Source organism: Sturnira hondurensis, unplaced genomic scaffold (assembly GCF_014824575.4).
Source record: "Sturnira hondurensis isolate 20B ecotype Veracruz unplaced genomic scaffold, ASM1482457v3 Scaffold0022201, whole genome shotgun sequence".
Classification (NCBI taxonomy): domain Eukaryota; kingdom Metazoa; phylum Chordata; class Mammalia; order Chiroptera; family Phyllostomidae; genus Sturnira; species Sturnira hondurensis.
The window spans coordinates 4,575,503-4,591,336 of NW_028094832.1; the positions used below are offsets into that span (position 1 = coordinate 4,575,503).

At 42.5% G+C, this 15,834-nt stretch overlaps 1 protein-coding gene across 5 annotated transcripts in view; it reads right to left on the bottom strand.

The window, feature by feature from the left end:
* Positions 1-15,834, bottom strand: part of PHACTR2 (phosphatase and actin regulator 2) — a 223,292-nt gene that overhangs the window by 46,022 nt on the left and 161,436 nt on the right. For all 5 annotated transcript variants that reach the window (XM_037034855.1, XM_037034858.1, XM_037034857.1 and 2 more), the window contains exons 3-4: positions 5,725-5,805; positions 982-1,140 (exon numbers count right to left, since the gene is read on the bottom strand). In XM_037034855.1, the coding sequence (XP_036890750.1) occupies positions 982-1,140; positions 5,725-5,805 (240 nt within the window). The remainder of the gene's footprint in view (positions 1-981; positions 1,141-5,724; positions 5,806-15,834) is intronic.

Consider the following 15,834-nt stretch of genomic DNA (forward strand, 5'->3'; position numbering starts at 1 on the left):
CAGATTCTGAGTTCCCAAAATGCCTAGAGAATCTAAACTAGGGTTGACAAATTTTTGCCATCCACCAACTCAGAAGCAGGCATTATAGAAGAGGAAATAGCCTATTTCCTGAGGATTCATGCTGCATGGAATTATCTAGAATCTCCCAACATAGCCTTACTCAGTGGGAGTTTCTGTTCATGTTCCCGTAAGTGTGACGCCTGGAGATTCCTGCCCGTATAGCAGTGGGTATGGAGAGGCAATCAGTCAGTGTCCAGGGACTTGCGAGTGTTCTGGGGTCCTTGACAGACAGGCATTCCGCAGTTACGCAATCTCCCTCGGCACAGGCACCTTAGAAAGCGAGGTCTCTAAGGAAGTCACCAGGGAATGGCGTAATTGCCTCTGGCACGCTTTGAAATTACCAATCGTACAGACACATCTCTGAGCAGAGCCCATGGCCAGTACAGGAACCCAAATCCCCAGCATCTCTGGGGACTCTTCTTGAGTCTCTCTGGAAATGTCTAGAACCTGTCTAGAACCTACAGTGTTGGGTGGGTGGGTGCCACCAGCCAAGCTCCCACTGCTAGACAGCCAGCGCTGGGCTGGAAGCGCCACCTTCTTCCATTACTGCTCCAGGCCAAGATGCTCACAGGGGCCACGTCTAAGAGAAAGACGTTCAGACATCTGGCATTTTTATTTTCAGAAATACTGAGAACAAGCTCTGGAGGACAGGAGAACATTCCCAGGCATCTTCAGTGACTGAAGGGCCAGCGAATTCTTACTGTTGATTAGCCTTTAATAAAAAATTAAATGATGTGCTTATAAAATGGACGCACCTACTTGAGGAAATGATCCAATTTCTCTTTGCTAGTTATTCTCTCCTCTTTGTGCTTAAAAATTTCTTCCCTACTGATCTTAAGGTCATTATTTGGAGCCTAAGACCTGATTCTCAACATTGAGCTGGGCTGAAGTAAAAGAAAAAGGGGTTGCTCTTGATTTTACCTGTCTTATCTTCTGCCTTTTCCTCCAGAGGTGGCGCCTTTTCAGCTACAGAGCCATTACCTTCTTCAGATTTGACTACATGCTCCTCTCGGGTAGACTCCTCTCCGATGGGTATCATGTGCCCGTTTGAATTTTCAAAGTTAACTGTTACATCTCCATCTAAAATAGGGAAAGAAACACCTGGATGTCTAATTTGATGGCTTTCTTAAAGCCTGGCTTTCCATTTACTAGGACTGCAGGGTTCAGGTTTCAGGCCCTGGGAACCCGATCCATCCCGTGCTGTTTCGCCCCATTTTATTAAATAATTCATTCACGTGAAAGAACTAGAAAATCCTTAGTCTTGGGTGAAAGCAGCTGCAGACGGGGTACCCAGGAGCCATTTCAAGACAGTAGGAATAATTATTCCTAATTATCGAATATCCCCGGGCTGCAGAGTCCCGCTCTGCTCGTGTTTAGGTGCTGCCAGGTCAATACTAGGAGTCTCTCTGTCACTCAGAAACAGGACTTCAAAAGGCATAATCTGAAAAATGGAATAAACAATTTAACAAGCACCAAAAACACAAGGTGAATGCAAATACACAAGTAACATGAAATGGAATTACACGCACAAACAATTAGTGGGAGAATATGGAATTTTCCAAGCACCACCATCTCCAAAACATTGCCTATATCATATGTTAACCTGACACAGTAATACAACTACGACTCTACATTCAAGGAATGATGCTAGCAAGGCCAACTGTATTTTCATTTTCTTATTTATGGAAATATTACAGTGAACTCAGGTAATTTGTTATATAGAACTGATCAAAGTTGGCCCCATAATGGTTTGAAAACATTAGGGGAAAAACGTGAAAAAAAGTACAGAAGATTTTTCTGAAAATAATCCTTCTGATATGTTACACATATCATAAAAAATATTTTAACCCCTGAATGTTTACCATTCCTAGGAGTTTCTAAAGTGAAAGAGATTTTTCAGAAACTCTTAATTCAGAAACCCAAAATGCTTGAAAAGATTAGCCTCAGTTTGTACCTGGAAAATTTTAAGCAGCTTTGCTACAATTATAAAAGGAAAATCAGTGAACTGAAGTTTTTACTGAGAAAACTTGAAGAGACGCATGATTAGAGTTGACTTATGCGATTTTGATTAACCTTATTTTGGCAACCATTATGAAATCGAGAGGATCTGCCCAATCTTCATTAAATAGGAGCGAATGGCTTGGGCTCCACAATAAAATCTGCTGGCCTTATGAACAAAAACAAGGATGATACTTTAGTAAGTCGAAAATTCATGTCATAAAATCATATCATGTTCAAAATACAAAAAGCACCTCTAATCTGACTCATGTATAAAAATAGGAGACAACAAATGAAGGCAAGGCCCCTGCTAATAAATCATAAATGCTTCAATAAAATTAAGGTAATAAACTTTAAGGAGTACATGTAAAACCAAAAAGAAACCAAAGGATTCTTAGTTACTGTTATAAGAAAATACTGGATTATCACATGACAGATAGAAATAGTTGACAATGTAAAAGAACACTTACTCTGCAGTATGAAATAAAGTTGGTGCTTGTAAAAAACGGCAGAAAGAGGAAATGTGTCTGTAGTAAATATGGAAGTTAAGAATAAAACAGGAGAACTGAAGTGACTAATAGCTAGCATGCGATTGAGAAGGTTTTCAAGTTTTGTATATTATTTTAGTATTAAAACAAGTTAAGTCCTTGATATAGTTTACTTATGTAAGCAAAATATAAGCTTAGCAAAAGAAGATGCTGAGCTAGGTTGCAAGTTACTGTAAGAGAACCTTGCCAAGTCTTATAGGACCATATGCATGCAAAAAAAAAGAAAATAAGAGAGAGAGAGAAAACATAGAAAAGAACTGTGAGATTAAAGTAAACCAAGAGATAAAGCACACATAGAAATAAGTGGTTAAGTAAGGAGCACGAGAGGGTTCAAGGGCTTTCCTTCTTTCTGGTAAACAAGTGTATGTGAGACATAGTTAATAAAGAAACAGAAATGAAGAGAAACTCATCTACGAATGAAAGGTGAGTGACTCATTAGAAGGTCAGAAAATATACGATGAGAGAAAAGGAAAGGAGGCTGCATCTGCATGCCCTCAAGTTCAAGCTAAAGAAAAGATGGAAGGAAAGACCAGAAGGTGAGGACTGAACTTGGATTTAGACCATGAACTTCTCAGGAGGGAAGATCAACTGCTCAACTTTTAAACTGAAGTTAAAATTGGTATAAAAATAATTTAAAAGGAATAATAAAAATAGCTGGGAGGGAAGGTCAGGTGTGGGATGGGACAAGGTCAAATCCAGGGTAGCTGAAGAGATTTTAAAATTCTATCTGGCTCACTGAATGAATGGTGTAATTGACAAGCACTGTCAAGAGCTAAGGCAAGGTCAAGTAGATCAGGGCAGAGAATGAATCCTCACTGGCAAAAGAGGGGAGGTTGCCACCAAGCACAGCAGCTTCCAGTCTTTGGTTAGAGCTGAAAAAAGACTGAAATTCTCAAGGTAATTATTTATAGAAAAATGACAGAGTTTTTTTCAGCTTTCAGTATAAAAGGGGAAGGACTCTATTTCCAATAGGCATCATTGGGAACTTCCAAGTATTTCATAATTTCTGTAATTGTATATAGGGATGGTGCAAGAGGTGGAAAGTGAAATTCAGTAATTCATAAGTTCCCAAAGCATTAAACCTATTAAATTATGTTTGGGTTAAAAATAGTTTTGCTCTTTTGTTCTTGTATTTTAAAGCTTTTACAATGTTCAGTATGCAAAAGTTAATAAATAAGTCAAACATTTTGGGGAAATAAGCATATGAAATTATAATCCATCATGTAAATAATGTAACAGATTAGGAGAATAAAAATGAAGCAATATTAAGTATTTCTTCAGATTGACAAATGGCACTTGTGTTTAGAGAAAGTAACCTCTTTCCTAGTTATAATATTTAATTAGATAAAAAAGGGGACTTTAATCTGTACTTTTAATACTTACTGAATGTGGGAGGTGGGGGGGTGGGCAGGGCTGGGACGAGTAATGGGAGGAAATGGGGACAACTGTAATTGAACAACAATAAAAAACAATGAATAAATTTAACTTCAGATATAATCAAATCTGGTTTTCAATGAAAAAAAATGTCATGTGTAGAACTAACCACAATTTTAACTCCTAAGCCATTCTCCATCCTACACCATTGAACTAAGCTTAAAGAAGAGGCTTCACACAAACACAAAAAAATACTCAGTAACAATTTCAATTACAAATTTCCTTCCCCCTCTTTAAAATATCTAAATAGAGGTGACTGTGCCGAGTTCAGCTTTCAGTGGATTTGTAAGCCCTCTAATGCCTACAGAGAGATTGGAGAGGAAACAAATTGTGATATTGTAAACTGACCTTCGAAGAAGCAGAAAGGTTAGGGATGTGCATTTCTTATTTTTAAAAATACCAGGCAGGAAATAAATAACTCGAAGGTAATGGAGAATTAGGGACAAAATTCATTCATAAAATGGAGTGAGACATGTAGAACAGGCCAAAATCAAAGTAAAATACTTAAAATTGTGAGGATTCAAAAAAAATAGGTAGTATTCACTCCAGATTGCCTCATTCTCTCTGAAGCAGGAGTAAAACAGTGAAGTGTTCCAGGCTCCACTGAGGTTATTTAGATGTTGGAAAGAGTGTGTCACTTGGATTTATGAATAATGAATACAAGACATTAAGTTCTTTGCAAGGAACACATATCAGGAAAAGAGAAGTACTATTATTTCCATTTGAATTTATCAATTTTTCTCTTTTTTTATTGGTGTTCAAGTACAGTTGCAAATTTATCACTTTTTATTTGCTCCCATAAAAGTACAATAATAATAATATACCCCAGTAAATGTTTAGGGGAAAGCAGGAGGTGAATGAACAATGTTGCATGAAATATTTTCTTTAGTTTCAGTAGTAATGGGAGCAATGAAAATTAGTTGGTATTATTTATTTGGAGAAATAAACAATCTTGGTGTCTTCTTTTGAGGGTTTATCTCAGCTTCCATCTAGTCCTTGACTTTTTTAGTAAGATTTCCCCTTGAGAGGATAGAGAAGAAAGGAGAAGCAGATTAGAGATAGGAAGAAAAATACTTGGAAATAACTGTTAGTGAAAAGGTGAGCAACACAGATCCAAAGAAATGAAAAGAGAACACTGGGGAAATTACTTGAGAGGGTGATAAAGCAAATTAACTAATCTACCCATTCATGCCTTATTGATTGTATGTTTGAGCGCATCATTAAGAACAGGAGAGAGATGTCTACCATCTCTTCTCTCTCTCTTTTCTTTTACTGGTAGAATTAAGAAACCAAATGCATGAGCCAAGCTGCAACCGCAATTAGGCTAACAATCAGGTTAACTTGTACAGAAAGACTGACACCCAGGAACAGAGGTGAGAAGGAGTCACAGAAGAATTTGTATCTTATCTCTGTTTCCAGCTACCACGAGCCTCTGCAGAGCTTTGGATGGAGAGTGACGTATGGTGAAGGACTCACCAAAAAGGTCACTGAATTTCTTTGCTAGGAGCACTGGGACTCTGCAGACCAAAAAGGCATGCTGGATTAAAGCAAGATTCTCGGAGTGTGGTGCTCGCACTGCTTTACCTCCCCAAGACCACGAGCCTCTTAAATCTCAAAGGAACACGAAAGAAAGACCAAAGAAGGCAGGATCAAATGACTTTCAATGTAGAATTAATTTCCTCACCTTGATCAGGCAATTCCTTAAGAACTCCCCTTCTGATCAGCTCCTCTCTACTTTGTCTCGTGGATATCTTCCTTTCTAATACTTTTAAAAAGAATAAGCACAAGTAAGAATCAAGTCGTTGCTTAAAACAATTATGAAAAACATTCCAAGTAGAATCAAGCACATGCATATTGTTCACTTGGGGGCCCAAACCCCAGTTTTCATGTGATCGGAGTCAGCATAATGAGGACAACGGCAACACCCTTAGCCCAGGACCTGGAAACACCCCCTTCCCCACCACTGTGCCTGGTCTCTCAAATGATGGTGTCTGGCCCAGAATCTGGACAATTTATTTCACAGCAACAATGTTTCACTTGGAAACATTCCTGTCTTTGGTAATGATGCATTCTAAAACACGTTTCTATGAATATGCGATGCATGTAGAAAATATGTATGTGTATAGTAAGAAAAAAAACCAAATAAACAAGTCCGCTTTCAGTAAATATTCAAGTAAACCAAAGAGAATAGACTACTTTTCTGGTGTTTCCTCTCTCATACGATCTATTATAAAAGTCCGACACATCAGATTTCTGGAACTCTGTTCCTCGCCATACTTAAAAAGCATCAAGACTCAGGAGGATGGAGTCGATTCATCCTTTCACGAAAGGCCTGCAAGGGACGGGAACACAACACTACTTCTTCCTTCTTCTGCAAGAATTGAAGGGAGCACCGCTTCAGAGCGGAGCCGGGGTGCTCCCAGTTCCACTTCAGTGAAACAACGTGTACACATGTACAGTGTTGGTCCCTGAACCCCACGTGTCTGTGCAACTGCAAACTCCACTGCCTGGTTTCAGGGTCCAGGAAGGTGTGCAAATGAACACCTGGTCATGTCATCTACTAACCCTCTGAGCCAACACTCCTCAAAGTGCATTCCACAGGACTCTCTTCCCTCCAGATGCCCTGTTCAAAACAGCACCTTGACACAGTACAAGCAGGACAGAGAAGAGGCCCAGGGCTCCTTGGGGAGAAGGAAAGGCACCCAGTGGAGACTGGGTAGCCATAACAGGACCAGATGCTGACCCTCTGTACAATTCTGACTCTTGTCCTTATAATCTGCAAACCCTAGGGACACCCTGGACAACATAATTTCGTGACCCAAACTACACACCAGTACTCCAAGCCACACCCTGACACATACAAACAGAGCCAACGATAACATTAAGAATACAGTTTTTTTCTTCGGGGGGAGTGGGGGGAGTGGTGCTCCAGGTGGGCTAAAGCAAGGACACTGTGAAGAGAGAGCGGGGAGGGAGGGGTGCTCTTGGGTTGGGAGTTCGGTACTATGTACCGGGAAGTCCTCAGTAAGTCTTTAGTCAGGCTCTGAGTCCCAGAATGGCAACACTGAGTCTCTCTTGAAGAGACTGCAATTTGTTTGGCTAGGATTTGTGTATTTCTTTCTCTATCCTGGTTGCCAGAAAGGCCAGAGTAAAATTTGATATTTGGAACAAATTCCATATGACAATTTATGGGTGAAATCTGTTTCCCCTCCTCTGAGACCGGACTCCCTTTATATTCTATCGACTGCATGTGTGCTCTTTGTTCTAGGTTTTGTCAAACACATTTCTTGACAGAATCAGAATGTAAACCCATGAGAAAATGAATGACTGAGTGAATGCAGGAATAGGGAAAAAATGGCAACTGCTATCTCATGGGTCCAAATGGAGACGCATACAGAACCACCCCTCCTTGACATAACCCTCCCCCTCCCTTCCAGAAGGAAGGGACAAGAGTTCACTGAGATGCTGGAGATTTCAGAGGACAAAGATATCTCGGTGTAGGGGGCCCCGCAGGGGCTGTTGTTCCTTCATAGGAGTTTTTTCCCTTAAAAAGTGTTGTTCTTTCAACACAGCTTCAATTTGTGCAGGCCTTCGTCAAAGAGGAGGGAAGGCCTGCGCAGGGGAAGACAAACAACAAGGCCCACCGCAGCTCTGTGGGGCGCTGCTGGGTTTGTGCAGGGGGTTGGCAGGACCCGATCGCGCGGTCTCCCAGGGGCTGTACAAACCCACTTGTGCATGACTGGGAGGCTGGCCCCGAAGGCCTCTTACAGCCTGGTCTCAGCTCCCCTACTCCCAGGGTCAGGGACGGAGACTGCAGGCTGGTTGCTAAGAGGGAGGATGCAGGTGGCAACCTGGGCCTGTGAGGAGGGTCATGCCCCATCCTGGGAAACCAAAGGCATGGCTGATTCAGAATACAGTCATGGTGGCTGGCTGCCCCTTGCTCTTGGGAAACAACTTTCAATTGTTTGCTGCTTCTGCAAAGTGGCTGAAAACACCACATGGCTGTCAGAAGTCCTGGATTCTAGGACCAGAACTTGCACAACTGGTTGGGTGAGATCAGGCGGTTTCCTCAGATTCCAGGGCTTCCAATCCGCTATCAGTAAACTGAGGGATGGAAGGATCCCTAAAGGGCGATTTAGCCAAACGCTGCGTGATCTTGGATCATTAATCACATGTACTCGGTAATCTCTGCTTTGAGCACCTTGAAAAGCTTCCATTCTTGATCTAAAAAGTCATCTGAGAGCCCAGAATGCTTCTGCCTTTGCATCAAGGATTCCAGAGCACTCTTTAATTTTACTTTTAAATTTTCTGTTGCTTTAATTCCAACGTAATCTCAGCTAAAAATCCCTCCTTTCTTCCTTGTAAATCCTGGAGCTTTGAAGCAGCCAGCTTGGCTTCCTGCCAAGACTCGAATCCAACAGCTTTGTTCTTCGGCTCGACCTCCTACCAAGGGGCCTTGATAGGAAAATGCCTTTGGCTATTTGTTTGGTGTTGGGCTGAGCACATTTCTAACACATAAAGCAGACAACTGTGTGCGGGGCCAATGAGAACCAACTGCAGGCAACCCAGCGTGGAAGGTATGCTGTTAGGGCACAAAGTTCCAACCACCGCTCTCCCAGGAGAACAAGTATTTCACTCTTCATCTTTTAAAATATTTGCCTCCTGTTTATATAGTGCCTGTATGTTTGCAGAGCACATTCACTGGACACTTTTCATAGGCTCAGAAGGGTTTTGCATTGGAATGAATCTGAGAGTTCATTCTAGTCCAACAGGCCACACAAAGCAAAAGCCATTTCAGGAACATTCCTGAGATGTGCTCACCTGCTTGTAAACATTTGGAGGCAGGTAACTAGATGTGCTCTAGTTACCCATCGCCCTCACTTTTAGGAAGATACCCCTCGAGAAAAGTCGAAATCACCCTAACCAAGTCCACGCTCCCCATAGCTGTAGACCAGACGAGGCCCTCTCTGAGGGGAAAACTGCTTGGGTTGGTGCTATGCTCACTGAGAGCAAAGTGGGTTACTGAAGCCCCCTAGAATCTGATCCCAAGTGTTCTACCAGCTGCTCTTTGACACTGAAGCCCACACTAATCTTTGCAAGGACAGCTATAACATTGGGGATCCCTCCTCACAGGTGTGGCAGGACACACGTCACTGGATGTAGGAGCTAGGTCTGTCCATGGAAGTATTTTTTCCAGTTGAGTAAATGGTTCGTGGTTACCTTTAACCCAATTTAAAAAGCTTGTGTGATTTTTATAGCAAGGTCGAGCAAAACTAGTATTTCGGTTTCACTGTGCACGGGATGAACTGAAGTTCTGACAGTCCAAAGCTGATTATAACAGCTCACATTCTTCTCCTCTAAGACTTCACATGAAGGGTGCATGGCCCTCGTTTTCCTGACTTCATGCTTGCACTCTGGTTTCTCAAGTGTCTGACAAGGATCAGCCTTCCCAAAACTTCCCATGGTTGTCCCTCTCACTTTCAGTAATATCTCCAGGTGACCCCCAGGCTAGCCCTCCAGATCTGTCTCCTCTCCTCACCACTCCCTCCTGGCTTTCTCTGCTCCAGCGCCTCCAGCCCCTGCTGGGCTGCTTCTCACCTGACACATGCCCCTGCATGGTGGCCTTTGTCCGTATCTGGGATGCCATCTCTGCAGAACCCTCATGGCTCACTCGAGCACTTTCTTCAAGCCCCTGATCTAAGTTCGCCTTATTTCCTGCACACCCAGTGTGGAACAGCTTGTTCCCCTTCCTGTCTTTATCCATCTTTTTAACCTGCAAAATAAGCCATCACCTCCTGACATAAACCTAGTACTTTGTGGCAGAGTGGTCTCGGTGAGAATCAAAACCCGGTTTTGTTTACCACTGCATCCCCAATAGAGCAGGCTGCTGGCACTCAGAAAATGAGTATTTGTTGAATAAAGGAATGAAAGAAAACAGACTAATAATGATAATGGTCTTCTTGTTTTCTGCCCCTTCCCTACTTCCAATCTAAGAGAGAGCAAGTGAGGCTTGTGGCAAAACTCGAAGCACAAGAGTCTTCTGTCGTCTCCTTCTTCTACCCCTTGGCTGGGCCGGCCAAAGGGAAAATCCTCAGCTCTCTGCCTATGGCTCATCTGAAAAAGTCCCTGTATTCTCTGGAGAAGGGAGGTCATAGTATGCACAGGACACCAGCCAACTAACAGGGTGTAACACACGCCTGGGCTCATCATAAATTACAAGTGATTTATGATGTCCTCTGGGCATGGAGCCTTCGTTCAGGAGGGAAGCTGGGGCTCACGCCACCAGCTCTTTTCTGCAGATGTACAGCGAGGGTGTTCTAATCCTCTGGAAGTATCTGTGTGAGTAAATCTTTCAGGCCACAAACCACTTGTGTTTTCTTTTGGCCGGAAAAGGGAGTCCTAATTTTCAGTTCTAACACCGTTTAATGATGGAACAAAATAGGAGAGCAAATAGAAAATGATTCAATAAGCGTGCCATGTTATCTTCCTGGGTCCGAGCACTGAATGGCCTTACTGTAGAACTGTGGCGGGAACAGAGAACTGCTTGTCCTGTGTGGAGAGTGTTCCATAAGCCAGGCTTGGCTTTGCCTCTCCTCAACAGCAATGACAGAAAACAGAAGGCCAAGAAATGGCCTCCTTTTTCAAAGACCTTTCACGGAGGCGGACCTAAATCGTTTAAAGAAACAACCACCAAAATGCCACCCGACAGGACATTTAAAAACCTTCCAAAACATCTCAAGAATGTAAGGCACAGAAATAAAGCCAACAGCCCCACCTAAAAACCCTCAGGGGTCTGGCCATTTTCGTGTTTATCCACTCTACTCCCCTCCTCCCAGACCCACAGGCTACAGATGCCCCCGTCAAACGCCTCAGCACAGAGCAGCTTCACAACTGACCCCCGCAAATGGTCCTCCTCTCTCTTCACTTTTCATCTCTTTTTGACACAAGCCCAGTGTTGAAGTCAAACTTCTCTTCTTGCCATTTCCTACACCTCCTGGGCTCCATTCCTTCTTTTATCATTTCTCCTTTCTAGAGTTAGACTGTTTCTGTCCCCCTTGGGTGAAATTGTCCCTTGAATTTTAGGTCCTTTTCAAACAGTACCCTGTACTGGATCTCACTGTTAGTACTGGAAAGAATGAAGAACTCTTTATGCCTGCCCTGGCCGGTCTGCAAACCAAAGGGTCACTGGTTCGATTCCCAATCAGGGCACATGCCTGGGTTGCGGGCCAGGTCCCTAGTAGGGGGCGCATGAGAGGCAAATACACATTGATGTTTTTCTCCCTCTCTTCTTCCCTTCCCTTCTCTAAAAACAAATAAATAAAATATTTTTCAAAAAAGAACACTTTATGCTCCTGAAGTCATTTAAAGTAACTTCTCCGCCTCGGCTTCCTTATTGACAAAATGAAATAGCTGCTCCCTTTCTGGTTCTCCTGGAGATCAAATGAGTTACAGTGAGGGAAGTGTTTAGACTGGCATGTAGGATCTGGAAAGCATTCAATAATGTAGGCTATTACGATTATTTCTGTTATAGCCCTTACTAGGTTTTTCACTGCTACACATGTATACAGTCGCATGGCTGTAGACTGAGTGCTCTGAGGGACATCGCCTTTATTATTCCATCCTCATGATACCAAAAATAGTTGACTGCAGAGGAGATACTGTGCACTTAAGTGCATCGGGGAGGGGGCATTGGGACAGAGGGCACGTCTCGTGTTCTTTTCTTCTTTTAGCAACAGCCCTCCTGAGCCTTTGAGGAACCACCTTCCCTCTCTCTTGGCCCTTGTCAACTGTGTGAGGCTGACCCCACCCCTGGGCTCTAGGGCTCCTGGGCTTATTCAGCGAGAGCTCGGTTACTTCCCTGGCCTTGGTGCTGGGTCCAGAGAAGGGCACGTGCCCAAGCTGTACTAATGAGATCAAGGACCAAGGACTTTGCCAGAACAATGGGAAAGGAAGGTTTTTTCTTTCTTCTGGAGCTATTAAAACTACCTGCATATAAGCTTATAGTTGCTAGTAGTCACTTAGCATCTACAAAGGGAGAGCCCAACTTAAAAAAAAAAAAAAGCCAACACAGAGGGACAGAAACTCAAAAGACAGACCAGATTCTTAAGCATAGCTTCTAAGCACCTGCATCTAGCCACAAGTAGAGGTCACTGTCTCTGGCTTTTCAGTTACATGAACCAATGAATCTCTTCTTCGCTGTCTGTTATCATCCTTCATCAGAAGCCAAGAGCTCTACTAACCAAAAAAAGGTGTGGAATAGATACTTTCCTTAAATGGAAAATTTTTCCATCAGAGGTTAAAGATTCTCTAGGTATTCAAGGCAGAAGTACAAAAGAAAAATTACATAGGCCCTCCTTTTCCCCCTCAAAAGTGTGAAACTTGACCAGGCCTGAAGCAAGAGGAAGATGGAAAGGTCTGTGTTCTCCTCTTGGGAAATCAGTGGTGCAATGTCCTCAGGCAACCTGACAGTCATTGTCATTCACGGGCGGCTTAGAGAGTGTTTTATTACTTATTTTCTCATCAATCCTTCCATTATTCCTGAAAGATAGGCTAACCAATATATTTTTTAAAGATTTTATTTATTTTTAGATAGAGGGGATGGGAGGAAGAAAAAGAGGGGAGGGAGAGAAACATCAATGTGTGGTTGCCTCTCACATATCCCACACTGGGGCCTGGCCTACAACCCAGGCACATGCCCTGACTGGGAACTGAACCAGTGACCTTTGGGTTTGCAGGCCCACGCTCAATCCACTGAGCTACACTAGCCAGGGCCTAAACAATTATTTTTATTTCCTTGGAATAGAGACTAATATTGAGATTCACAGATTTTCCAGTCACATACTTAGAACCTGGTTGAACCCAGATGTGTCCAACCAGAAGCCTACCACATGAATTCTCCCACGTGAGATGACAATGACCAAGACTCCAGCTCTCCCAGGAGAGGTACAATGCTTTCCAATTTCCCTTCAAGATGTGACACAGAAGGACAGCTTTTAAAAGTTAATTTTAAATGGCCAATTTTTAGATGGTAGTACATTCTCACAGTTCAAATTATATGAAGATACAATAAAAATTTGGACTCTCGCTCTGTCCCCCTCCCCCCAGCTCCCACCCTGTCCACCACCTATTCAAACTGAACCTCTCCCTTACTCCATAAGCAAATAACCACTTTGATTTGTGCCTCGTTAATCTTCCCAGAATTACTTAGAAAAATTAAAAATTTCATTTTCATTTCCCCCTGTTTTTTTTTTCATAAAAGGGAGGATGTTTTACAGTCTGTTTGGCATCATGCTTTTCCATCAATGTTTGTAATATTTTTAAAATTTCAGGTCACTGCACAAGTGGCAGTGGGAGGGGACAAGAGATGACGATCACTGCGCCCTGCAAACAGCAGCGGCTGAACTCACTGTGTTTCCCGACGGGGTGAGCTGGGAACAGCCCTGGCAGAGAAGCCCCTGGGGACTCATGGTTGCTACTCCCAAAGGATGCCTAGAACTAGAACAATGGGTAAGTCCCTGATCCCAGAAGGGCCTGGAAGTACAAGTAATCTCAGGAGAGTGATCAGGGGCCAAAATCTGTGAGCTACGTGAAACACTGCTTGCTTGTCCTTCCTTCTAGTCGGACTCTAACAAACTCGTGAGAAACACAGATGCATGAGACTAGTGCTTTCAGATCCACCTAGTTGTATGAAAGGTGTCCTTTTCTTGTGTGTTTCCATTTCTTGTTTTTTCACATTAAAAGACAGTAAAGCTTCCCTGGCTGGGTGGCTCAGTTGCTTGGAACATCATCCCATGCACCACAGGGTCACACACCTGATTCCCAGTCAGGGCGCATGTCTAGGTTGCAGGTTTGATCCCTGGTTGGGGCATGTATGAGAAGCAATTGATCAATGTTTCTCACTCACATTGATGTTTCTCTCTTTCTTTCTCTCTCTCCCCCCTTCCTCTCTCTCTAAAGCCAAAGGACAAATCCCCAGGTGAGGATTAAAAAAGTGAACCCAAGACAGGATGAGACCACAGAAGGGACAGATGTTTAAAATTATAATGATAATCATCCTTAGGGTAATTAAATTCTAACTTCACACTAAGAACAAGCTAGAGAACTGATATAACATTGAATCTCTGCTCTAAGTTGTAAAGAATATCTTCAAAGTACAAGACCAGAAACAACAACCTCCAGAGAAGACACTCCTAATTCTGATACCCTTCCTTCCCCACGATCTATGCTCACACATTTCAGGAACTCAGCCACACTGAATGGGCAGGGGACAGCATCCCACATCACCACTGATCAGGCAGCCAAGTGACAAGCGAGAGGGGACGTGAAAGGAACCTCAGGGACACTAAACTCTCCTAAATTACAACATTCCCATTCATGTAAACAGCAAATTCCATGGTTCATAATCAAAGGGGTTTGAAATTATTCCTATCTTAGGCCAATTTTTTGGAGGTGGTTAATTTATCATCTTTAACAGCCTATTTCACTTAGTTAACCTATGAATGATACACATGGAAACATCACCCACTCAAATTAATAGGTGTGAGTGACCAGTCTATTAGTAAGACAACTGAGTAGCCATTTTCCAAATCCACATTTATTACTTTCACATATATTTCTAAACAGAACAGTTTTCTTAAGATGATTAAAAAGCTTGTCTTCTTGAGCATTTTAAACATTCCCCTTCTCTACCTACCATCTTGCCTACACAGGAGTATGTACAGTATTTGTACCAAAACTAAAACCCAAACCAAACAAACCAGTATTCCCTTGGTAAAACTCGCCCAGGAGGAAGACCTGACACCTGACTCCTGCCTGACCATGAGGTAAGGGAACCAGATGTAACGGCAACTGGAGTTTATATTTTTCCAAGACAAAACACCAAAAAAAAAAAAGTTGGGGCTTTGGAGGAATGCACCTTTCCCTCACATCTGAACTATATAATGTGTAAGGGGTGATGGCAATGCTCACTTTCCACTTTGACAGAATCCCTTTTCAGGAGCCTTCCTTTCCATTTGTTTCAAAATTTCTGGTTATTAAGCTTCTATCAGAGTCTAATAATTCCTCTGGAAGATGGAAAAAGTTAGAAAATAGAAAATGGATCAGGAAGTACATCGTCTAGCCCTTTTACGAACACAGCGTGCGTTCAAGTCCAGACCTTGCACCTTATTAGCAGGTGCCCACAGGCAAGCTCCTAACCTCCTCCCTGTCTTTGTCATACGAAGACAGAGGTAGTAAAACCTAACTAGGATGGGCAATAGGATGATTAAAACATCTTGTGAAGTGTTTAACACAAAGTAGAGGCCATATGAGTTTTTCTTCCTCCCCAACTTTCCATTGTCACCTGTTTATATGCGTATATATCCCTTTGGTAATATTCTATTGATCTTTTTATCTAAATATGCTATTGACCTAGAAGGCAGCACAGTATGGGGATTAAGAAAGAAAACTCACACCAGGCTTCTGAGGTGCAAAATGGGCTATGCTGCTCATAAGCCCTGGGAATTAGGGCAAGTCATTCAACTCCTCTGTGCCTGTGTTTATCCCTTACTGATACGGGGGTTATCATACCAACCCACCTCAAAGAGTAATTGGGAAGATCACAAGCATTTAAAATAACACCTGACACTTGCTAGTTATTATTACTGTTAATATCCACATAGCCTGTTCTCACTTCAAGTTTAGTCCCAAATAAAAGTTCAAATGAGTAAGAGAAAAGGTTTTTCTTTAACTTTTATTTAAAGAAAAATGTTACTTCCTATGTTGCACATGTAGCAAATTATACCAACTATTTATT